Raw genomic sequence first — 24816 nt, 5'->3', positions numbered from 1 at the left:
GTTGTTGACGCTTCCATTTTCCCATCTGTCTTTGCGGGTGCCACGCTGCTGCCGGGTGTTGACCAATCGGTGATGGTAAATGATCCCTCGTGCCAAACCCAGACCAATCACTGTTCCGTTCACGCCCCCCTCCCCTTCCCTTCTGTTCTCTGTGTTGTGTGCCTTGTGTGTGATGAAGGTGCTACTGGCAAATGTAACGCAAGTAACTAGCTCGGGAAAACTGTAATAATATTAAAATTTTCAGACGAGTAATGCCTTACACTACTAGTTACTGAAAAAAGTAATATTATTACAGTAACGCGTTACAAAGTAACGCGGTCTCTTTTTTTCTATGCTCACAACCCGCTTTTGTTTTTTATACAACTACCTGTGATGAGTTACCTTAAACCCTTGCTGGAATGGTATACTTTGATGTTTCTGGTTGTATGTTATATTATTTCATACGGCATTAATTTTCTGCTTGCCTTAAAATAATTTTTTATATAATAATTTTTTATTCTCATTATTATTCTTAGATTTTTTTTGTTATTATGCACTTATGTCATTATGTACTCCTCACCTTACATTTGGGTCATATACATTTTTTCCCCTGTTGTGGTGATCATGAGAATGATCAAAAGGAGGGAAGTGTGGAGGAAAACTGTATGACCTGAACCTCTCTCGTGTTATTTGACCAACACCTGTGGTCATGAAATAATTAGAAGACAACTGTGTATCTTATGCCTGACCCTGTTGATGCAAAAGCGGAACATAAGCTGATAAAAGGAAGGTGCTGTGACCTTGATGGGCACCATCTGGGGTGAGCTTGTGTTTTCACTGTGAACTGCTATCAGGGGATGGGAGTTCTTCTCGCAAGTTCCCCCCATAGCCATGGTAAATAAACTTCAAAAATCAATTCAGTTGACGTCCTTTATTGCAGCTCCCCAGACAGGAAATTTCCCTCCACACATTAACAGTTGGTTATGCTTTGTTTATAGACAAGACTAATGTTCCAATTTATGGAACATGGCAGTGAAAGCATATGCTGTAAAATATGTAAATTGTGAAGTCAGTCAAGGAAGAGGACATTTGAAAATTCAAAGATGCTGCTGCCAATTTGCATTTGATTTTACTATATGCTGTGTGCGTGTTTATTTTACTGGCAGTTAGTTATGTAATTTTCAAGTTCCTCACTGACAAAAATCTTGTGGCTATCATTGCATTTGCAGTTCAGACAGCAAACAAAAAACAGTTGTATATACATTTAGATGAAGAGTATATTGGACGGCTAGTTCAAGTGGTACTAGTACTGGCTTTGTGGACCTGGTAAGTACACTAAAAGGCTTTTGATAAAGCACACATTGTCAGAGAAAGAGTATATTTTGTTGATTCAAGATTCAGTGTATATTTTAAACTATTAAAAACAAACCATTTTATTAGATTTTATTATTTACATGCTGTAGCTTCTTAAAAATTCTAAAGAAATTTGTTATTTGAATGATGTCAACAATGATGCACTGATGTTTAACAGACATTATTAATTAATTTATGTGGTTTTCTTGCAGCCAAATAATTATTAAGAATGCATCTATTTCTTTTGATGATTTTGCTCATTTCTGAAATACCCACAAACTGCTGTGATCAAGGTAAAACCTTAATCATCTTTCTCACTCACAATCCATAACTGCTTATTCCTAAGCAGGGTAGCATTAGCAGAATCTTAAACATGTCATGTGCTTTTTTTAAGGAGCCAGTTTTTTTACTTGTCCTTAAGAATCCATTTCCAAACAATAATTTCACATTTTTTAATTTGTCCAACAGGTAGTGATGCCTTTTTAAACTGCTTCATATATTTGGGTAATCCATACTGTTGAAAAAGTCAGACATGTTTTAATAAATGAAAACAGAGGAAGAATCTGTAAGGTTGTGAAAAAATGCTTCATACTGCCACATGTTTTATTCCTACAGTAAAAATCTTACGTTTTCTACGTTTTACTGCATTTTAAATAATTATTTAACAAATTATGCTTCCTTACAGCTTCATTCAACATTTCCAGCAGTGACAGCAATTTCACATTCACACTGAACATGAACATTACAATCATAGACAATCCTACCGATGGATTGGTTTGCTTGTGGCATGACGATGAATGCTATGCAGAATGCCTTCAGTGTAATATTAAAAACACATCCTGCTTAATATGTTTTGTGAATTTATCTAATGGGGATTTTGAAATATCAAATAGTAAGTAAACCTTCGCTTTTTAAAGATATTTCAAGAAATGTTTATGTGTAGGGCATCAACTACTTAGGGCCATCCAAGTACCTCTGCACCAAAATCAGTGATCAGGCTCAGTTAAACCTTAAAAATGATGAAAAAACTGACCCAGAGACATTATTTTAATTAGTAATATTAAATATTACTATATTATTTGGACACAACTTCAGTAGGGGCTATAATCTGCTCATCCCAGAAAAACTTTGCATTATAGTATGGCAAACATAAGAATGAAGGAACACTTCATAGCTCATTGTAATTGTGAAATGCCCAAACAGTTAAAAAAATGTTTTCAAGATGTCACCACTGTTTTTGTTGAAATATGTCTTTGTCTGCTACTATGGAGCATATAGGACATGAATATACACAAGTTAAAGAGATAAAGCCATGGATTTCCCCCCAAACATTAGGCAGATTGCAGTAATTATAATCTGGTAAAATGATGTAACAGATTAACATTTCTATCCCACAGAGTTTTGCAATTGTTCCTGCCAGATCCATATGTGTTCATCAACATTTATGTTGAATCTCATGCATGATATTATGACAAGAAGCATGTTAAATGGCTTGGAAACACTCAGTAACCTGAAACACATGTGTATGAAATCCCTGATGAAAAACCTAACAGTTCTAAATACATTAATTGAGTGAGTAGCACATAAGATTTGTCTGAAACCCTACATCGACCCACATATTGCATTCTTTCTGTATAAACACTTTTAGTCTGAGCTCAATGTTTGATGTGTTTTAGTGTGGAAAGAGCTATCCTACGTGAGATAATGAACACACCTTTCCCCGAGGAGTCAAAGGATTTCTACTTCAAGGATTTGGCTCTAAGAGTGGTGAAAATAAACTTCACCAATCAGAACAATAACCAGTTTCAAATCAAAGCTCCAGAGGTTTGTAAAGCATGATTTTGAGGTGTGTTATATGAATTAATCATTTTAAACGGCCTCTTTGGTGGCACTTATATTTATTACTATGTAACATTTAACCTGTTCAGATCTGGGCCCCTTTTTTGAATGGACATACCCCAAGAATATCTCTGCAGTTGCATGCTCTATTAGTAAATAGAAAAGTGGAAAATGGAAAAGTGCACTTTACAGTGTTTTGGCCATCTGGGAAAGGCTGTAGAAGCAATATTCCTTAAGAACAACAATGTACGGTTTTTCTGCATCATGCCTGTTGAGTGTTCATTTTATCATTGAAATTTTGTAGAGGTGAAAGAAAGCAGCCTTACAAATGTTGCTTATGTGATTTTCAAAAGACAAATTACTGTTTATTGTGATTCCCAGGTCTTTGGTAGTTGTACATAAGGTGGTAGGAGTCCCATCAATATTGACTGAGAGGTCGGATACATTCCTTCTGCCAGCTTTAGGTCCAAGTAACAATAAATTCAGTCTTTTTCAATTAACCCATTGTGCAAAATCATAATAATAATCCTGCTTCAAACATATTGCTATAAAAGAGGGGTAAAACAGGGTGCATTATTAGAGAGATTTCCAACATATCAATTTGGGCACACTGGTGACATTTCAGAAATGATAAAAAAAAAACTATAAAACTTTTTTTTACTCAATTGTAAGTTATTCATTCCAAACAATTTTTTTTTTTAAATATGACATTCTCTCTCTCTCTCTCTCTCTCTCTCTCTCTCTATATATATATATATATATATATATATATATATATATATATACACTTTTTTTTTTTTAGAGGTGGGCATAGATAATTTTTTTAAAATCTAGATTAATCTCACTGTAATCTTGGAATTAATCTATATTAAGGCATTCAGAATATATGTGCTACCCAAATAATGACTAAAAGTAAGTCTTTGAGAAAGGGTTTCTCAAACCAGGTGGCGCATTAGACCAGGGGCTCATCTCCTGTTTCCAAAATGCATCACAAACTGTGAGAAAGCTGTTCTACTATGATAATTGGTGATGAAAATAAATTATGTTCAATAAGATGTACTTGTGTTTACCAACTGTTTATTCAGTTAAACATGAATTTTGAACTGTAGGCCTACATAAGAGGTCGTGATGAACTGTTTACAGTCAATAGCTTTGTGTCAATCAGTCCAAGCTCTATTTCTCCTTCTTCCACCAGTCACTCAGGCAGACCAGCTTGTTCACATTTTCTGGTGACAAAGTAGATCTCCTCTTCTGCACAATATGGCCTGCTAAAGACAGTTGTGGCAGGAGTCCCCAAGTATTTACGGGCAATGTTGGCCATAGACAGCTCCGACCACCACTTCAGTGGACACAGATCTAGACTGGCACTGGGCTCTACCTTGTACCTCTCCACAGTGTTGTCTTCTGGTGTCTCCTCATCTGATTCTGGTGTCTGATCTTATCAGTAGCAGGGCTGTTTTCTTCTTGGGTGGCTCAGGGTCCTCTACCCCAAGTGGCTGCAGAGCAGATTCACATTTTTAAAGTTCTTAATCACATTACATTTAAGGGCATGTGTTTCTTAAATACAAAGTGACATTTAAAATAACTTGTATGCCAATTCATGAACATGCCATCTTTGTAGACTATTCCTGCATGGCTCAAGCAGTTTCTCTAGCTTTGCCAACTTCTCATATCAACAGCTCCTCTGTTTTCATCACACCTAACAGACAGACAAAGTAGATCAGAATAAGTTTACTACTAGTAGTAAACAACTAGCAATCATCAAGAAGCAAACAAAATGTGCTGGTAATTCGTGGTAATTGGTAATTAATAGGCTAAGTAATTAAATTAAGTGATGTCATTTAAAATTACATAACGTAGCCTACCTAAAACGAAGGAGTGAAGTTCCCAGCTGGCATCGATGAAGTGTACAGTAATGCTGAGGTAGTTATCGTTGTTGATAGATGTCCAATGGTCCCCAGTCAGTGCTACACACCTCGCCTCTACCATCTTCTCGTCTTTTGTGGCTTTCTCTGCGGCGTGCTGGTCATGTATTCTCCTCATGATAGTTCGCCTCGCAGGAGGTTTGTAAGATGAGTCACCTGTGGCCACCTGGAGAACAAGCTCGAGCCCATCATCTTCAACCACGCTGATAGGCCGGCAGCTGGTGGCAATCCATTGAGCGAGGAGATTAGTTAGCTTGGCTGATAGAGCTGTACTGACGGGCTTGCCTCGGTTGCACTCAAACATAGTAGTTTGACGACGACTCTTCCCCTGCACTACATCAGTACTTGGCCCGGCATCCTCCGCATTAGTTAACGGATGCTTTGTGTTTAGGTGGTACTTGAGACTGGAAGAACTCCTACAGTAAACTAATTCCGCTTTGCACAAGGTGCAAACAACCTTAGTCTTGTCAAGGTTTCCATTGGGAAGCTGCTCAAAAATTTTTTTCCCTGAAGCAAACCCGGTGGCTTCATAGCTGCATCCATGTTTCCACGTCACATGATGTGGTAATTTCACAGTTCGAAGACTTGTTCTCGCCCACTTCAGTGCAATTCGGCTAGGTATACATCCGCGCTAAAATATCAAAGTGAAAGTCATCATAGCTTGCGTAGTATAGACCCAGCTCCCAACCCTATTTTGTGAATAGATTAACGGTGATATTTTTTTTATCGCTCGATAAGAGTCTCACGTTAACACAGCACGTTAACGCCGATAACGGCCCACCACTAATACACACACACACACACACACACACACACACACACACACACACACACACACACACACAGTGGGTTGCAAAAGTATTCAGCCCTCTTGAACTTTTCCACATTTTGTCACATTACAGCCACAAACATTAATCAATTAAATCATTAATTGGAATTCCACGTGAAAGACCAATACAAAGTGGTGTTCACTTGAAAAGTGGAATGAAAATGAAAAACAATAATACAAAAATTTTAATTACAGTTGTATGAAAATAAACTATTTACAAGACCAATAACCAATGGAATAAATTAAATATATCTACATATTGTGTATATGGCAATTGCTTGAATCATTTCTTTTTTGTAGTCAGGCACCTGGCTCTTTCTGCAGTGTATGTCTGTTTTCACCTTATGGATGCCAACACTATTGTCTGCCTTGCGAACGAGAGAGCCTCTTCATCAGATGAAGATTCAACAGGACAAATCTGCTGTCCTGCACCAGAATATTTTTTTTGCTGCACTATCATAGTTCTCTAAGAATCCACAGAAACAGCGACCTCTTTTCGGGACTGTTGTTCGTTTTGCCTGTAACTCTGATTGGACTGGTTCACACCTTGTTTGAATTGATTGAGCATCTAGAATTGAGGTAGCATTCATGGGAATAATGTCATCAACAACATTTACCAACCACAACATGCAAAACCCAGTGCATGTGCACATAATGGATATTTGGGGTCTCTCGGTGCCCGACACCAAATGCAGGTTTTAAATTGCATATTGGGCTGTTGATTAATTTTGAATTTATTTGTGCCTTTAGCTGAGATGCTCCACATTAAAATAATATACAATATGTATGCATTGGTAGATGTTTATGAGCAATTAACGTGGAATCAGTGTAGATTTTTGACTAGCACTGGATGTTGCTGCAATTGGGGTGCATTTCTTCAAAATGTTTAGGGAGGAATTTTGGAACTATGGAGGAAACTAGCACTGCTAGGGCATTTTGTAGTGTTGTTATTAAAAGTTCCACAAAGCATTCTCCTTACTCTGTTTATAGTTTCCTGTTTTGAACTAAACCGGGGACCTATGCAGGGCAGCCCTGCATTTACAGCTCAAGGACATTCACTGGCTGTATGCTTAGGGTTGTTGTCCTGCTGAAGAATTACACTTTGCTGCAGTCTGTGTTTAAGAGCACTCTGGAGCAGGCTTTCATACAGGATGTCTCTGTAAATTGCTGCAGTCATCTTACCCTCTATCCTGACTAATTGAAAAGTCTTTTCGTTAATCTATTTTGTAGAAACACCTGCTATTAACCTGACTTTTAATTAATCAATTGGTGTTAGAAATAGCTCATATGAAAAGCTAAAATACTACCAAATGATGTTTAATGCATTGAAATGAATTAGTTTAACTGAATTTTTTTTTCATTTAATTAAGACAGAAAGGTCAAATATCTCAGCAAATTAAGTAGTGGTGCTGTGAGATCCAAATGTAATATCTTGTATGACTTCCATGAGCTTAAAGGACTGCATCCATGCGGTTTGGCAAGAATTCATACAATTTATTGATAAAGTCATCAGGAATAGCTAAGAAAGTAGTCTTGCATGCGTCCAGAGTTCATCTATATTAATTGGTTTAGTCTTCCATGCTTCCTCTTTCATCCTACCCCACACATGCTCAATGATATTCATGTCTGGTGACTGGGCTGGCCAATCCTGTTGCATCTTGATCTTCTTCACCTAGAGGAATTTTAATGTGGAGATGGAAGTATGTGATGGAGCACCATCCTGCTGCAGAATTTGGCCTCTTTTATGGTTGGGAATATAAAAGGTAGCTAAGATTTCTTGGTTTTTCAGACTATTGATGTTGCCAACAAACCGCCACCAAACTTCACTGTGTTCTGGGCAAATCTCGGATCTATGCGGGCTCCGGTAGGTCTCCTGCAAAATTAGCGCCGACTGTGGTGTAATTTAAAAGAACTTCTGGCACTTTTCCAGCATCCATCCTTTTAGCAGGCTGTGGGCCTTGGCAAATGCCACACCGTTTTTCAATTGTATTTTTGTTTTGTACTGGGCACTGATTCGACCATGGATGCCATTCGACAAACTGTTCTGGTTGACAAAGAGACTTCAGGTGACCAGGTCTCGTGGAGCTCTCCTGCAGTGGATAATGGGCTGGCCTTGGATTTTTGAGCCAACAAACGGTCCTCTCGAGCAGTTGTCCTAAGGGGTCTGCCTGACCTGGGCTTGTCAAAAACGTCTCCAGTCTCTTCAAATCTTTTTTTAATCCTCTGTACTTGACGCAGCGACACATTGAACATCAGCAGTGGATCTGGTCTTCAGCCTCTTGATAATCAACACTTTAGTCTCAGGGTAAATTCAAGACACATTTTCTCTGTCTATCCATTATGCGTCAGTTAGATAGTTATGATCGCCAGTTCCCTGTTCTGGACCCTGCCTTGTTCCTTGTTTTTCTTCGGTGTGACCCAACCTTGAGTGCCCAGAAGCTCTGTCACATCACTTCTGTGTTTCTGACGTCAATCTTTGTATGTAGATTTTGTATGTAGATATTTTGTATGAAGACATTCTGTGCCTCCTTTCAGGTATTGTGAATGTGAATTAATATGACCGGTGTCTTTAAGTTGTAGGTTTATGTTTTGTTTACTAATTCTCTTTTCCTTCTGAGTGTTAGGGTAATTTGTTATTAAGGTTAAGTTTTAATATATTTATTTTTGTGCACAGTTATTGGATTTACAATTCGTCACTCTTCATTAGGAAGGTCTTGTTGTGATGGGCAGTTGGTTACTTAGAGTGATATTGGGTGCGTGGTGCACCTCCAGTTTTGTGAGAGGCTTCTGCTAGGTTGGGTGGGGTGGGGCCTTGTTTTTTATTTTAGTTATGACCAATTCTTTATCAATGCCAGGTGGGGGCAACATTTTATTTACTAATCTCAATTCTAGGGGAATTAAAAATTCAATAAAATGTATATTGTAAAATGAAGATTTTTTTCACGTAGGTGACCATGTAATGTTTTTACAAGAAACATATCTTAAACCCTCTGAACATAAGATGGGTTGGATCAATCAAACCTACCACTCTTCCTTTTTTGGGGAAAGCAAGAAGAGTGGCCATACTACTGCATAAATCTGTTCTTTTGTACATACAAGTGTAGTATCTGACCCTAATGGGAGATTTGTTATTGTTACTGGCCAAATTCATAGTATTTGTGTGGCTCTAATTAATATATGCCTGCAATTATGACAATGAGGGTTTCTTCAGACAGCAGCGTCCCATCAAATACTACATTTACAGCATTTATCAAATGCCCTTATCCAGAGCGACTTACAATCAGTAGTTACAGGGACAGTCCCCCTGGAGCAACTTAGAGTTAAGTGTCTTGCTCAGACACAATGATAGTAAGTGGGATTTGAACCTGGGTCTTCTGGTTCATAGGCGAGTGTGTTACTACGCTACTACCACCAAATACTACAGTTCAAACAGTCTTGGGCAAAACCTCTGATCCCTGGAAATGTGTGTGTTTGCGTGTACAGTCTGACAGCGGTTGGAAGAAAAGACCTTCTGAACCTCTCCTTCCCACATCAGTCGTGCAGCAACCTGCCACTGAAGGAGCTGCTCAGTGCTGTCAGAGATTCCTGCATGGGGTGGGAGATGTTGTCCAACAGGGATGACAGCTTAGCCACCATTCTCCTGTCACTCACCACCTCCACAGTCTCTTTCTGTCCCCAGAAGAGATGCTATTGCCCCAGCAAACTACACCGTAAAAGATGGCTAATGCCACTACAAAGTCTTCAGGAGTGGCCCCTGTACTCCAAAAGACCTGAGCCTCCGCAGCAGCTACGGCCTGATCTGCCCTTTTTTGTAGAGTGCGTTTGTGTTGTAAATCCAATCTAGTTGTTGTTCAGATGAACCCCAAGGTACCTGTAGCTCTCCACAGCCTCAATGTCCATACCCTGGATGTTCAGTGGTTGCAGGGGAGGATGTTTGTGCCTGCGGAAGTCTACCACCAGCTCCTTGTTTTTTCCTGTGTTGATCTGGAGGTGGTTCTGCTGGCACCAGTCCACAAAGTCATGTGTCAGTTCTGTGTACTCCCTGTCGTCCCCATCAGTGATGAGGCAGACTATTGCAGAGTCATCAGAGTCAATCACATACTGTGGTTGGTTAGTGAGGTAGTCCACTCCTGTGTACTTCAATTTGTCCCTCAGGATTGTGGGTAGGATGGTGTTGAAAGCCCTGGAGGAATCAAAGAACAAGCAAACTGAAGTGGATCCAGTGATGAGCTCACCAGGGGCCGAAGCTGTGCCAGGATCAGCCGCTCCAGGGTCTTCATCATGTGGGATGTCAGAGCCACCGGCCTGTAGCTGTTGAGGTCCTTGGGATGTGGAGTCTTTGGCACTTGTACCACACAAGAGGTTTTCCAAAGCTGTGGTACTCTCCCCAGCTTCAGGCTCAGGTTAAAGATGTGCACCATCACCCCACACAGCTTATCTGTGCAGGACCTGACAAGCCTTGAGCCGATGCCATCTGGATGCCATTCTCGCCGTTATCGCAATAACATGCGAGAATTAAACAAAGGAGTTGCGTGCCAGGTCTCCAAACATGGGAGAAAAGAGTAAAAAATACCAAACAAAAATGGCCAACAAAACTAGCGCAAAATGGTAGTGCATGGTGTCGAATTCAAGTTACTAGATATTAAACTAAGAAGTAAAAAGAATAAAAATAGGAAAAATAAGAAAGAAGCTCAGAAATGAGCAGAGCTGCCGTAACAGGCTACCACTTACTGGGGTCAAATTGCATATTCCCTCCATTGACCAATCCGTTGCTGAGGATTTAGAGAAACCAATTACTATTTCAGAACTTAGATCGGCACTGATGTCTCAACAAAGCAGAAAATGTCCTGGCCCTGATGGATTTCCTTATGAATTTTATAGAAAGTTCTGGGATAAACTGGCCACATTATTACTAGATGTATAATGAATCTTTTGACTCTGGCTGCCTTCCTTGAAACCTTTCACAATCCACCATCTCAATCCTTTTGAAAAAGGGCACAGATCCTTTGTGTTGTTCGTCCTACCGCCCAATCAGCTTGTTTAATGCTGATTTTAAACTGTTATCAAAATTGTTGGCTTTAAAACTAGAATCCAGATCCCAAAGCTAAGGAGGCCCTGATATAACTGGATGCTGAAAAGGTATGTTTCTTCACAACCTTCACATGTTGCAGATTATGAATGTTAGGTTTGTATGTTTTGAAAGGAAGTGTGAGTTCATAGTGACCTTCTTTCTTCTGCCTTATTCCTGCTTTCACTTTAGACGAGAAGAAATGATTTTCCTGAGAAACTAGATTATCATCTGCAGAATGATCTGTAAAATTTGACTCAAGACTTTTAATTATGTCAGATGGATGGATCTCTTTGTGTGAGTTCTGCACACAAAGTGTACTTCTTTCTTTAGCTGCGCATATGGATGATTGTCTTTACCAGACATTATCTCTCTCGGAAGAAGAGCTTGTTGACAGTTGTAGCCAATGAAAAGGCAAACTTTGCAGTCCACCTGTGGTGGAATTCTTTCTGACAGTTACTTTCAACACTTTTATTTTATTGTGTTACAAGCATTGTGGAAATTGTTTATTGCTTAATGTATATGTACTGTGTGTGGAAATTGAAATTCTTTATTGGTTGCTAGATAAATTCCCAGAGTGCACTCAGTAGTTAGAAAAAGGTGAATTCATATATCTGTCTTTATTTCTGTTTATGCAATCATCTACTCTGTTCATCTTCTCTCATTTTTAAATTTGACATTTCTTCCTCCTTCAAATTACATCCATTAAAATTACTGCATGCTGGGTGGAATAAATCCCATGTTATCTTTAAACACAACATAACCCCGCCTCCTTCTTGTGCCTAGAACTGACCCAATTGCTACACTCTCGCTTGTAGACCTTTCCGTTTCAGACATGGTATGACTGTTTACTTAGCAGACATTGTCAATAGTCGCAGACTGACATTCTCCTTGTTTGTGTTTAGGTCTTGGGCTACTTCATCTAGTATGAAGGTCGAATCACTCTGTGTGTCTAAGAGTGCATAGGCAAGTTCTTGCTCTGGCTGTTTGGTCGATAATACCCAGACTGGTGAGATAGAGGATGTCTGTGTACTTAGACACTCTTTAATGACTGTTAGAAGTTGCTGTTTCAGCCTTTTCTGTGGTGTGTGTCTTGTCCTTTGAGGCATCACCTCCATTTATATGTACTGGCTTATGATGTTCTTTGATCTCGTTGTCATGCAAACATGTTGGATTTCTCTTTTGACATTTTTCACACATGCTTTTGTTATCACACCTTTTTGAGTGATGACCAGTCTTCAAACTCTCCCTGAGAGTTCTTCCTTGAAGACATGAGTGTTGGTTGAAGGTGTTGGAGGGGAGTATGATTCTGTTCCACTCCACACAGTGTGGATAAAATCTAATGTGGTTACTGGTGCTGTCACTGTGAGTATAGTGCCATCATTGCCTGTGAAGGGTGTCGCCTGCTAGGAAATGATTTGGCACGAAATCATGTTTGTGTGTCCTCCGTTGTGAGCACTATGTCTTGTGCAAACCCTGATATAGAAGCATTGGAGAATGAGTTTACTTCGTCTCAAGTACTTCGTCTCAAGATAAGCAAGCATTTGTTGAGGTGAGTGAGCACATTGAATCTGTGGAGCCCTCCTCTACATCTTTTGGGATTATGACCCTCAACTGTGAGTTCAGTCCTGCTATGCTCATTGAGACCCAAAAGAAGGACCATGAGCTTGTTAATTTGAGAGAAACTGTGGACTTTAAAGACACCCTTTTCTGAAGTTCTGATTGATTGTGTTGGTTGATTGTATTACCTGAAACCAAGAAAGTATTTGCACACAATCATGGACATTAGCATTTGGTTTCCAGAGCCAGCGATGCTTCGCAGCATAAACACTTGGCCAGTTGTGGATGCGTTGCCCAAATTTGTCTCTCCTGGGTTTCTTAAAGAGGTTCAGTCGGATCATGGCACTAACTTTATGTCTGATATTTTTCAGCAAGCAACGGCAGAGCTGGGGATATCTCAGGTTGTGTCCTCCGTTAGCATTTTTACATTTTACATTTACAGCATTTATCAGACGCTCTTATCCAGAGCGACTTACAATCAGTAGTTACAGGGACAGTCTCCCTGGAGCAACTTAGGGTTAAGTGTCTTGCTCAGGGACACAATGATAGTAAGCGGGATTCGAACCCGGGTCTTCTGGTTCATAGGCGAGTGTGTTACCCACTAGGCTACTACCAACCGTTAGCAGGCCTCAGGGGCAATCCATGTTGCGAGCATATTGTGTACAGTTCCCTGGGGATTGGGATTGTGCAATTCTCTTTCTCTTGTTTGCTATTTGGTACTTTGTGAATGATTCTACTGGATTCACCCCATTTCAATTGTTTTTTGTTCATAAAGTTTGTGGTCCACTAAAGCAAGTTAAAGACCGACTGTTAAACCATAACAGAGATGGCAGTTTGTTACAGTACATGTCTCAGTTTAAAAAACGGATGGTGGCTGCTTGTGAGATAGCACGGGACAATTTGGAGGTTGATCATGAGTGTATGTAACATCAGCATGATAACTAGGCTGTAGCTCAAACTTTTTCAGTGGAGGATAAGGTTTTGTTTTGAAAAACAATGCGAGGTGGCAGTCTGAGTACAGATTTTGTTGGACCATTCAGTGTTATGAAAAAGGTTAGAGACTGCAATTATGTGCTTAACACTCCTGACTGTAGGAAGACAAGGCTGTGTCATGTAAATCTCCATGGTCGGGCAGTCATCTGGCCCTCTATCATGGTCCTCTGAGCTGGACGAGGAGGATGGCATGGTGGATGTGGAGCAGGTAACAGCTCACTGTAGAGAATGTAGAGATTTGTGGGTAAAGCAATGTCTCGCAAGAAAATACGTACTGCATGTGAGCAGATGTCTCCAACAAAATTCCGCTAAGCTAAAATAAAGGGTTAACAGATGTGAGAATGAAGACTTATTATCTTTTTTCAGGACAAGAGGCCAACGAGGTCCTTGTTTAAAAAATGTTTAGTTTATGTTTGTGTTAAATATTTGTATTGTGTAATTGTTAATGTGTTGTACTGTCTACTTAAATAGTTTTATCAGAAGTTCCACGCAATAAACTTCCGTTTCAACAGCTGACCTGTGTGTTTGTTGTCTTGAAGAAAGCTACACTATTAAGATCAGATTTTCCTCCATTCCTGATTTGTGTGTGTTTCAAAGTGCTTTGATTCTATTGGTCATACAAAAATATGTCTCACATTATTTTTATAATACAGATAAATTAAATTTTTTTCAGCGTGGCCTGCCTGTAAAAGTATGGATCCCTGAAGAAGCATTTGAGGATGTTCCTGAAGAGAAGAGGAGAGCCGCTGTAGTGATGTACCAGTCAGCAGAGCATTTGTTGGTATGACGGCTTGCTGTGCTGTTGCACTGCAGCACATCTCCTAGGGAATAAATAGGTGTTACAATGGGATTGAATTAAGTAGGCAAAAATATTTATATTGTCTCAATGTACCTCATCACCCATGTGAAATGTGAGCCATATTTTAATACGTTATAAATATAAAATTAGAGGCCTTTTCATTTCTCTCGCTGATTTAAAACTATTGTTACACAAAATTCATATAAAAAAATTTAAATGTGCAGCAACAGAAAACAATGCATGCAGGACTTGTATTTTGTAGGACTGATTTAAGGATTATTAAATTCTAACTCATATTTCATATTCTAGGCCTATACAAATAACAACCTGGTGTCCACGGTGATACGCATAGAGGTGACAAATGAAAGACCTGTTTTATTGAGCTGTCCTCTTAAGATCCATTTCACAACGAATAACATATCTTCTGTGAGTGATTCATTAACAATGCATGTTCCAAAATCATGTTTTTTTAAATGTCTGTATATTAAATTTAACAATACATGCTATTGTTTTTAAGGAAATGTTTGCTCCGACTTGTCAGTATTTCAATGATTATGGTAAGGGATGAAATTACAATTTATATTTAATAACAAGATTTCACATTAGTTATTATTAAGTGTTACATATTGAACTAAATTGTGTAGTCCTCTACATTGGTGGTAACCCCTTGGTATAATGCATATTTTGTATAGTGGCTCAGATAGGGAGTGAAAGGAATATGTTATTTTGATAAAAATGGAACATAGAGCAAAAAAATACTTTTTATAAGTAAAGAGGATTGCTTTGCCTAAACTGTCTGGAACCGCTACACATGGTACTGTTTTGGCATTGTAATTTTCCAAGTAGTCAAGCATGCTTAGGAACTATACAGTCCCTGACAAAAGTCTTGTCGCTTGTGTACAAATTGACCTCAAGTGCCGCTGAAATATTTTTCTAATCAATATTTTTTTTACAACAAATGGATCATTTTATTCCCAACAGCTTTTGTAATATAGTTTCAGTGCAAAATGAAACTGTCAAATAGTATTCTAATATTCAAAGCTTGGTAAAGCCCATTGAGTCCATTTTTGCGAAGACAAGTGTTGTCACTTTGTCATATGAATTTTCTGCTTAATTACACCACAGTCGCAGCAAATACTGCAGAAGACCTACATGGATCCAAGAGTCACCCATAAAACAGTGACGTTTGGTGGCGGAAAAATCATGGTCTGGGGTCACATCCAGTATGGGGGTGTGCGAGAGCTCTACAGGGTGGAAGGCAACATCAATAATCTGAAATACCAAGAAATCTTAGCTACCTTTTATATAAAAGGTAGCCTCTCTCCTTATTATCCTTTAAAGCTACAGACAGAGAAATAGCGCGTCCTGGGAAAACTAATCGTGAGACTGGCTCAAAGTTGCTGTAATTATGTACTAAGGCTGAGTTTTGGAAAGAGACTTCAGATACAATATTAGGGGATGACTAAGACCTATATAAAAGCATAAAGAAACCCTTTAACATGAATATAAAATATATACATCACATAGCAGTGCTATCACTGTGGTTGTGGGACTGCAAAACAGAGCACAATCCCAATCAATGACAGCTCTCTCTGGTCAGCAAACTGGTCACTTTTTTAAATGCTTTTTCAGAGTTCTTCTCAACTCTGAATAGGCAGAGGCTTTGTGTCTCACAAACCCTGTTGATACCCACCAATCTGCTACGTCCCTTCTACTCAGGCATCTTCACACAATTTATGAACAGGTTAATGAGAACGTTGCACAGGTGATCAAGCCCAAGACAAAGATCATGGCCATCATAATTTTGCAGCACAGTTAGGGCATTGGGAACACAGAGACCACCACACTCAAAACTAGAAGACGATCAGACACCGTGTTAGGCTCCAGAAGTCATTAAACAAATGTATACTACAGTAATGTCAGAAAATACAATGCCATATTTACAAAACATCCATGAACAAGTTAGATTTGAGTCATTGTGGCTATATTTATACAGTGTAATTGAAATAAAAAAAACCCACAAAAATCCACAATCATCCCATCACCAAGTTCGTGTGGGCTAGGTCATCTGAAAGAGAGGTAACTGCGAGAGAAGGAGAAGGTTGCTGAAGTCAGCTGAAGAACATAAAAAGATTAGTAAATGTTTTGATTAAGATACCACACATTTGGTCCATTTCATATAATATTGTCCAGGCTTTACCAGGCTAAACCAATACAGTTTACAGCATGTTAGCAGCATATAATTACCCTGGGATTAATTTTGTTTTTTGGTTTACAAGATAAGAAAGGCTGGGACAGCCAGGGGTGTATTAATGCTGTTTACAAAGATGATAGTAATACAATGGAGTGCACCTGGAACCACATGACTCCCTTTGCAATTCTTATGGTAATTATTTAATATCTACCTGAAACTCTTTGAAGAAACAGAAAAACATGCCATATTCACTCTTATTTTTCTTTCTGTATAGACTCTGTATTTCAAAGTCCCCAGTGTGACGTGGAACATCTTGACATACATTAGTTATATTGGCAGTGGCCTATCCATATTCTTCACAGCAGCAAGCATCATTTCTTTTATCATTACCAGGTCGGGTGATAATGTTTTCCTGTTCTATTTGTTTCATTTTTAAATACTTTTAGTGCACTAAAGTATGTGAATATTGCAATCTGTGCACTCATTTTTTGCAGAAAGTGGAGAGTGGACCAGTCCAGTTCCATCCATGCTTCTTTGAATGCAGCCTTGTTCTTACTCAATGTCAGCTTCATGCTGAGTGAGTGGGCGGCTTCCATGCACCAAGAGGCGTTGTGTATCTGTGTAGCAGTGGCAATGCAGTATGGCCTTCTCTCCAGCTTCACCTGGATGGCCATTGAGGCTGTGCACCTTTACCTGGTTCTCATTAGAGTGTTTAAATCCTACTTCAGACACTACATTGCTAAGCTGTCCATGGTTGGCTGGGGTGAGGATACTATGATTTCTCAAAAGACATTCTTCTATAGATGTAAATCTATAGATGTAAGATACTGCAGGACTGCTACCTAATTCTGTCTTGTACATTGCATCCGGAAAGCATTAAAAGTTCATCATCATTTTATGTTATAGCCTTATTCCAAAATTGATTACATTCATTTAAATGGCTTACATTGAAGAAGTTGAAGAAGTTCAAAACAACCAGGACTTCCTAGAGCTATGAGGGGAGAAGGGCCTTAGTCAGGGAGGTGATCAAGAACCCAATGGTCACTCTGTCAGAGGTCCTCTGTGGACAAAGGAGAACCTTCACAGTCCGCATAGACTTTACAACAACAACAACTTTACTCAGCCCTTGCAATGCATTATAGGCAATGCAGTTCGCATATACCAACACACCTTTTAGAAAGACAACCACCTCTGCAGCAATCTGCTCCAGAGCACTCTTGAACTCAGACTGGATCAGTGGTTAATTTTTCCACAGGACAATGAATCTTTTCATTCAGCCAAAGGCAGTAGGGTGGTGGTGCTAAGTGCTTAAGGAAGTGCCCCTGTAATCAGAAGGTTGCCAATTCGAATCCTGATCCACCAAGGTGCCACTGAGGTGCCACTCAGCAAAGCACCGTCCCCACATCACTTCCCTTCCCTTTCCCTTATCAAAGGAGTGGCTTTAGGGCAACTCTGTGAATTTCCTTTAAGTGGTCCAGCTAGAGATACTTCCCATCCAACCTGATGGAGCTTGATAAGTGCTGCAAAGAGGAATGGGCAAAACTGGCCATGCATAGGTATGCCAAGCTTGTGGCATTATATTCAAAAAGGCTGTAATTTCTGCCAAAGGTGCAGAAAGGCTGTAATTTCTGCCAAAGTATTGAGCAAAGGTAATGAATACTTATGTGATCTCTAATTTTGTTTTTTAACAAATTTGCCAAAACGTTGTGTGTAGAATTCTGAGGAAAAAAATATTTAGTCAGTTTTGGAATAAAGCTGTAACATAACAAAATTTGGATAAAGTTATGCGCTGAATACTTCCCGTGGCATCTTTATTATTGCTATATTGATATTTATTAATATAGTTTTAATATAGTATTAAAACTTAAACTGCAAATGTAGAAATTTCATATTGCACATTACAGAAAACATTAGATTGCTTTTGTCAACCATCTTTCTCAGGTGTACCACTTGTATTAGTGGTAGTCCCACTGACACTGAAAGATATCTATCCTGTGTATGGATCTATCTCTATGACAATGAAAGACAATAATCAAACAAATCATCTGTAAGTCTTTTCAGTTTTCTTTCACTAAGTTATTGGTTAGTTTACAATTACAAATTGAAAAAGAAATTAAATAAAACACTCTGTAATTTTTATATAGTGCTTCTTGAAAGCTGTCACAGCTGTTTACCCATCACTCCAGCAGGGAGTATGCGGTCATCCTCACGGCCGAGGCACGACCCACCACCACCAAGGAAGATAAAGTTCCAGCTGACCAGTAAACAAAGCCGACCAGTAAACAAACACTGGTTCATAGTTTGTGCTTCACGACTCAACTACTGGCCCCTTTTCATACCCACGCTATAATCATCAACATTCATGTTCTCGACTTTCGCTCTTTGAATTGCTCCCTTGTTGACTAGATTTATCGTGCTTTGATCTTCGCCTGCCCTTTGTTTACATCTTCAGTGGGCCCCTCTTGGAGTACCAGGATCCGGTTTGCAGCTTGGTGAGGGACTTCATGCCCTGCCTCCAAGAAGTATTCTAAGCCCACATTGGCAATTGTGCAGCCTCCATGCGTCTCCTCTTCCTCCGGCAGGCAAACGTCGCATGACCGATTACGTGATTGCATTTAACACCCTAGCCACCAAAAGTGGGTGGACCAAGGTGGCGCTTCCTACGACATTCTACCAAGGCCTGAGGACCAAATAGTGAATTGTGATGGTACCCACTCCCTGAATAACATTATCAAGCTGGCAATATCCCTTAATCAATGCCAAGCAGAACTCACTTGGGAACATTGTGAGCAATCACACCACGCATTCAACAGGTCATCTCACCTTTGCACACCAACCAATGCAGAGCCTGACGAACCCATGCAGTTAGGACGAGTTAGACCTCATCTCAATGAGGCAGAACGGCACCGACAGTTGATGAGCAATCTTTGTTACTACTGTGGGAAACCAGATAATTTCTGCACCAGCTGGTGGCAAACACCAAGGGGCTTGCCAGGGGCCTGGAACTCACTGGTGAGCCTGAACATCATGACAAGCTTCACAATGCTCGCTACCGATCTTCATCTGCTGAGACCCCAGTTCCCAGACCAACCATCACAGGCAAGCACTCTTTGACTCAGGGGTGACCCCACAAATGCGAGGACCAATGCCCCCAGGGACTACCCCTTCCATTGCCCCAGCCCCATTGCCCCTGGTCCCATGTATGCATGGACTTCGTCATGGGGCTACCTCATTCTGGATCCCGGAGAAGGCCTGGTACCATAGTTAAATCTATGCCTGCGACAGCTCCACCGCACCTGGAAGCTGCAGTCCACCAATGTCCACCGAGCACTGGACTGTGCCAGACAAACTGTCACCCTAGTTTGATCTGCCACGCTGGAGACTGGATGTAGGCCTCCACCAAGGGCCTGCCAATGCCCATGGAGGTCAAGAAGCTTGGTCCATGTTACATAGGACCTCTCCATGTAGTGCAATGAAACAACCTCATAGCCTACCATCCCTCTGTCACTCTGAGTCAATGCTATGTTCCATGTGTCTCTCCTCAGGAAGGTAGTCATGTCGCCCTACACACCTCCTCTCAGGCGACCTCTGTCCCTGTGCCTGATTGTGGTAACCCCAACATACACGATACGTAAACTGTCCGTCAGAGGGGCTGCAGTCTCGAAGATACCCTGAAGAAGGGCCCTAGGTCCCTCATTGTGACATCCTGGACCCTGGACAAGAATTCCATGACTCCCATCTTATTGTCGCTGGCCTGTCTGGTGTCTGGTGCCAGGCCTTGTCATGGACCCCGTTCATCCACCACACCGGCAGGGGGCTTGGGGTCATCCTTGCAGCTGAGGCACCACTCACCACCACCAAGGAAGACATGCATAATGTGCTGGCTGACTAGTAAACAAATACTGGTTCATAGTTTGAGCTTCACAACTCTGCTATTTCCATCCTTTTACACCCACACTATGATCGGCAACCTACTTTTATGTTCTGGGCCTTCATTTCTCCCCTTGTTTTATTTATCATGATTTATCATGATTTGATCTTTGCCTGCCCTTTATTTACGTCTTCGCCTGACTGCTTTCACTCTAGCTGAGCCCACTGACTGACAACGAGTCACCCTGGGGTGCAGTAAACGGTCGGCAGATGATCCGGGACTGCCTCCCTGCGCTGTGCAGAGAGGGGAGCTGGTCACACTGCCAGCAGGGTCGTGCAGCGAGAGGGGCTGCACAGAAGACAACACCCAGGGGTGGTAAAGGTGCAGTTGCCCGAGTGTCCGGGTCTGCCTCCCAGGGCCCGCACGTACCCGAAATGCTCGGCCGTGACATTTTTGTGCAGGTTGGAGGGAATGAGGCCACCATGCGGTACGACGTCGGGGACCCAGCCAGAGGGTCTGGGTCCTCCGGTGGGAAGAAAACAGCAGGGCAGGAGCCCGGTGGTTGCTGCCGTTCACCACACCTCCTCCACGGATGGTGCTGCTTGGGCTCTGAGGACTCTCTGGGCCTGTGGAGGGCTCTCTGGGCCTTTGGAGGGGGGTCTCTATCACGATTAGGTACAGCTGGAGACCAATCACCTGGCACCAATCTGCATGACAGCAGGGCGGTTATAAGGCGTGTCTGAGCAGCCATTTGGGGCTGCGACATTTTTATGTGGACTGTGCAACTGTTCTGTCAGTTGTTTTCAGTTCTGGCAATCGCCACTTGCCTGCTGGTTTGTTTTTGTTCCCCGGTTTCGGCCTTCGTGCCATTTTCCTTTGTTGTGTTATTATTAATAAAATCCCATTCCCAATATGTCCCGCCTCTGCACTTCCTTCCCATGTCAGTTTGCGAATGTGATCAAGATAATGTAACCAACAGTCACTATTAATCTGTGTGTGACAGTTTGGCTGATCCATATAGGTTTGTGAAATTACTTAATTGAGTGGATGAGGTATTGCCTGTCTGCATCAGGTAACTGTTTTCTTTTCCATCTAGCTGCTGGATTATGAAGCCTATCTTCATGTATGGAATGAACCTCACCTACTTCTCCATTATTTTCCTGCTTAACCATGGTATCCTCTGCACTGTGGCAGTGCAAATTTGGAGGCTACGGCGCTCTGATCCTATAGCTAAGCGTACCTTGGGCTGCAAAGATGTTCTAACATTGCTGGGGTTCACTTGTCTGCTCGGCAGCACCTGGGGTCTCTCTTTCCTCAGTAACAGTGACACCAGCTATGTCATCCTTTACCTTTTCTGCATCTTCAACACACTACAAGGTTAAATTTGCCAATATTTTTTGATGTTAACAAAAACTGCCTCTTCCTCATCCACAGTCACCTACAGTGGCAAGAAAAAGTATATGAACCCATTTGGAATTTAACCAGTAAAACTCCTCATGGAGTATTTACAACTCTTTCTATATAATAGGTTTATAATAGGTTTATTCTGAAATATTGACACTCCATTTTTGTATATACGAGTGAATTTCTAATCTTTGAAATTACCCGTCCAGCTTTATGTAAATCAAAAATTGTCATGGCCCCTGTTGCAATGTCCACACGAGGCCGGGGTCAGTTCCCCATATTAACATCTGTTGGCCACCTTGTTTGGAGCCCACTCATTGCTGCTAGCCTTTCCTTGCCTGATCTTGCCTCACAACGATCACCAGCCTTGGGGCACTGAGTGCAGGCAACATATGTAGTCTGTTCGTGTCTGTATGCTGGTGTGGCCACAGGCTTCCCTGTGAATAAAGATATTGTTTGTATAGGACCTGGGTCCTCCCCTTCCTTGTGTCATGACAAGCATCATGAGCCTGCATTTCACAAGTTGAATTTGAGTAACATTTACATTTACATTTACAGCATTTATCAGACGCCCTTATCCAGAGCAACATACAATAAGTAGTTACAGGGACAGTCCCCCCTGGAGCAATTTAGGGTTAAGTGTCTTGCTCAGGGACACAATGGTAGTAAATGGGATTTGAACCTGGGTCTTCTGGCTCATAGGCAAGTGTGTTACCCACTAGGCTACTACCACCCCAAGAAAAATTAAATGATTTCCAATTTTGGAGTTTCAGTTTTTGACTATGAATTTATTGGTATTGAAACTTATACACTGAAGTTATTTATAGCAACATTGTAAAGGCAATATAATTAGGAATATCGATTTAGTTTCGGTATTGAACAGTATTTGAAATTCAAAGGCTCATAATTTCAGATGGGGGGTTGAGTTTGGGAACCACTGGTGTAAAGCAAGCAAAAATGGCTGAAAATGGAGCCAACGAGGGCAGCAAAAGTCCTGGTTTCATTTATTCATGAAATGTTTAATTCTTTTTGAGTCTGGCAATATCAGAGGAAAATGTCATAAAAATCGATTGAAAAATCTAATCGTTCAATATACGAAAGTATAGTGTGATCAGTTTTTTACCATACCGTACAGTATCAAGACCAAGACACTTCCAAGACTTGAGGGTACTTCAACTTCAACACTAATTAAATGCAGAAATGAAATTCAAAAGGGTTCACTTTTTCTGGCCACTGTACATGAAACCTATTGTTTTTTAGACCATAGACTGAAAACACTAAAGCAGCAAATTTTCCTGAGTGACGTACTGACTTATATATCAATGTTGTTGATATTCATCATTGTGTGAAAACAGCAGAGGAAAATGTCTAAATGCTTTCTGAATGGAGGCTTGCTATTGAGACTTCTTTCACTCTTTATATCCCTAAACAGGATTCCTAATTTTCCTTTGGATCTGTGGAAAAGCCAAGAAACAGAGACAAGATGCTGCAAGCACAATATGGAGCATAGAAAACTCAAGAGTGCATTTAAAGAATGTGTAACTTTCTTCCAATTGTGTGGCTTACTGTAAACACAAGCTTCATCTCGTCTTACATTAGACATTCACTATTCCCCTTTTTTGCATAATGCATGTCTGCACACATTACAAATAAAGTAAAACATTCTTTCTTATTCTTTCCAGCTGTATTTACTTCAAATGGGTATTGACTCTTCATTGAGCAATGTCATGATGTTTATGTATGCAAACCAATTTAAGTTGTGATATTGATCAATAATCACCCTCACTGATGTCTTTGGTATTTGGATACAAATGAGCTATGTCAACTTTGGAGAACTCCTTCAGTTGTGTGATGCCTAGGCCATGGGACTTGCCCAAGTGGCACTCATTTCACATGATGAGTTTGGATCACTCACGAGTGCCAGTAGTTAGGCCAGGCTGATCAAGGGAACTAGCATTCTCTTGCATTATTCTGACCCATGCTGCATCAGTGTGATGCTGGGTCCTTTTTTTGCCAGCTGTGCTAAACCTCACCCATGAAGGTATTCAAAGTGAGTTGCAATCTTGGAAAAGGCAACCCAGCAGGCATCTAACATGAACAGTTGAAATCCTGTTTGTTTCAGCATAATTATTGTTTCAGCATAATTATGATTACAATAACTGCTGTGAGCTAGCAAAGATAGCATTGCAATTATTTACATTTTACGTTTACAGCATTAATCAGACGCTCTTATTCAGAGCAATTTACAATCAGTAGTTACAGGGACAGTCCCCCTGGAGCAATTTTAGAGTTATGTGTCTTGCTCAGGACATAATGGTAGTAAGTGGGGTATGCCAAGGTGTTTTTTTCTGTTCCTACAATGTACTCCATATTAGAGTACAGTATAGGGGCTTTTTGCCTCATGTGATTATGTTTTCTCTGTTCTTTCCATTTCCCCTTTCTTCCTGACCCACCTGTGATGTTTGTGTTTGTGATGTCTGTCTCTCGTTTGCCACTGATGTTACTGACTCATTGTTCAATTCACGACTGAGCTTCCAGCTCAGCCTCTGACATTGAGTTTGGACTACAGAACACAGTCACCAAAAATAACTCGCTCCTAAATGTGGCCATCAACCTCTTGGCTGGTGAAAAGATCTTCACCAAACTAGATCTCCGGAACACCTACCACCTCGTATGGATCCAGGAAGGGGACAACTGGAAGACCAGCTGCTTCACCCCCACGGGTCACAAGTCATGCCCTTTGGTCTGTCTAATAGCCCCGCTGCCTTTCAGGCCTTTGTAAATGACATCCTGAGGCACCTCCTGAACCTGTATGCCTCTGTCTACTTGAATGACGCCTGATCTCCCAAACCATGTCCACCATGTTTGGTCAGTGCTGCAATGCCTCCTGGAGAACCGGCTCTTCATGAAGTTGAAAATTGCATGTTCCATGTGACCCATTCCTGGGTTTCAGCATCATTTGTCCATCAGTTACATCAAGTCCTCAGTTTTGCCAACTTTTT

At 40.7% G+C, this 24816-nt stretch overlaps 1 protein-coding gene across 2 annotated transcripts; it reads left to right on the top strand.

Annotated features, from left to right (window-relative positions):
- LOC114766401 (adhesion G-protein coupled receptor G2-like) lies at nucleotides 1-23469 on the top strand. 2 transcript variants are annotated; one of them, XM_028957166.1, is made up of 14 exons: nucleotides 1-1305; nucleotides 1545-1625; nucleotides 2018-2224; nucleotides 2730-2904; nucleotides 3009-3156; nucleotides 14220-14327; nucleotides 14655-14771; nucleotides 14863-14902; nucleotides 16625-16731; nucleotides 16814-16932; nucleotides 17034-17302; nucleotides 18481-18586; nucleotides 21507-21787; nucleotides 23247-23469. In XM_028957166.1, the coding sequence occupies exons 2-14, from the start codon at nucleotides 1562-1564 to the stop codon at nucleotides 23354-23356; spliced, it is 1851 nt and encodes a 616-aa protein (XP_028812999.1). In that variant the 5' UTR covers nucleotides 1-1305; nucleotides 1545-1561; the 3' UTR covers nucleotides 23357-23469. The 2 variants fall into 2 exon arrangements, with proteins under 2 accessions (XP_028812999.1, XP_028813000.1); XM_028957167.1 differs by having other exon boundaries at nucleotides 1801-2224.
- The last annotated feature ends 1347 nt before the right edge of the window (nucleotides 23470-24816 follow it).

Source organism: Denticeps clupeoides, chromosome 16 (assembly GCF_900700375.1).
Source record: "Denticeps clupeoides chromosome 16, fDenClu1.1, whole genome shotgun sequence".
In the NCBI taxonomy this organism is placed as follows: Eukaryota; Metazoa; Chordata; class Actinopteri; order Clupeiformes; family Denticipitidae; genus Denticeps; species Denticeps clupeoides.
Note: the sequence above shows the minus strand (reverse complement) of the source record. Positions and strands in the feature narration are given on the sequence as shown.

Coding starts and splice junctions, on each gene's coding strand:
- LOC114766401 (XM_028957166.1), top strand. CDS start 1,562: ATGCATCTATTTCTTTTGATGATTTTGCTCATTTCTGAAATACCCACA. Junction 16,933..17,033: donor ATTTCTTTTATCATTACCAG/GTCGGGTGATAA, acceptor CATTTTTTGCAG/AAAGTGGAGAGTGGACCAGT. Junction 17,303..18,480: donor GCTGTCCATGGTTGGCTGGG/GTGAGGATACTA, acceptor CATCTTTCTCAG/GTGTACCACTTGTATTAGTG.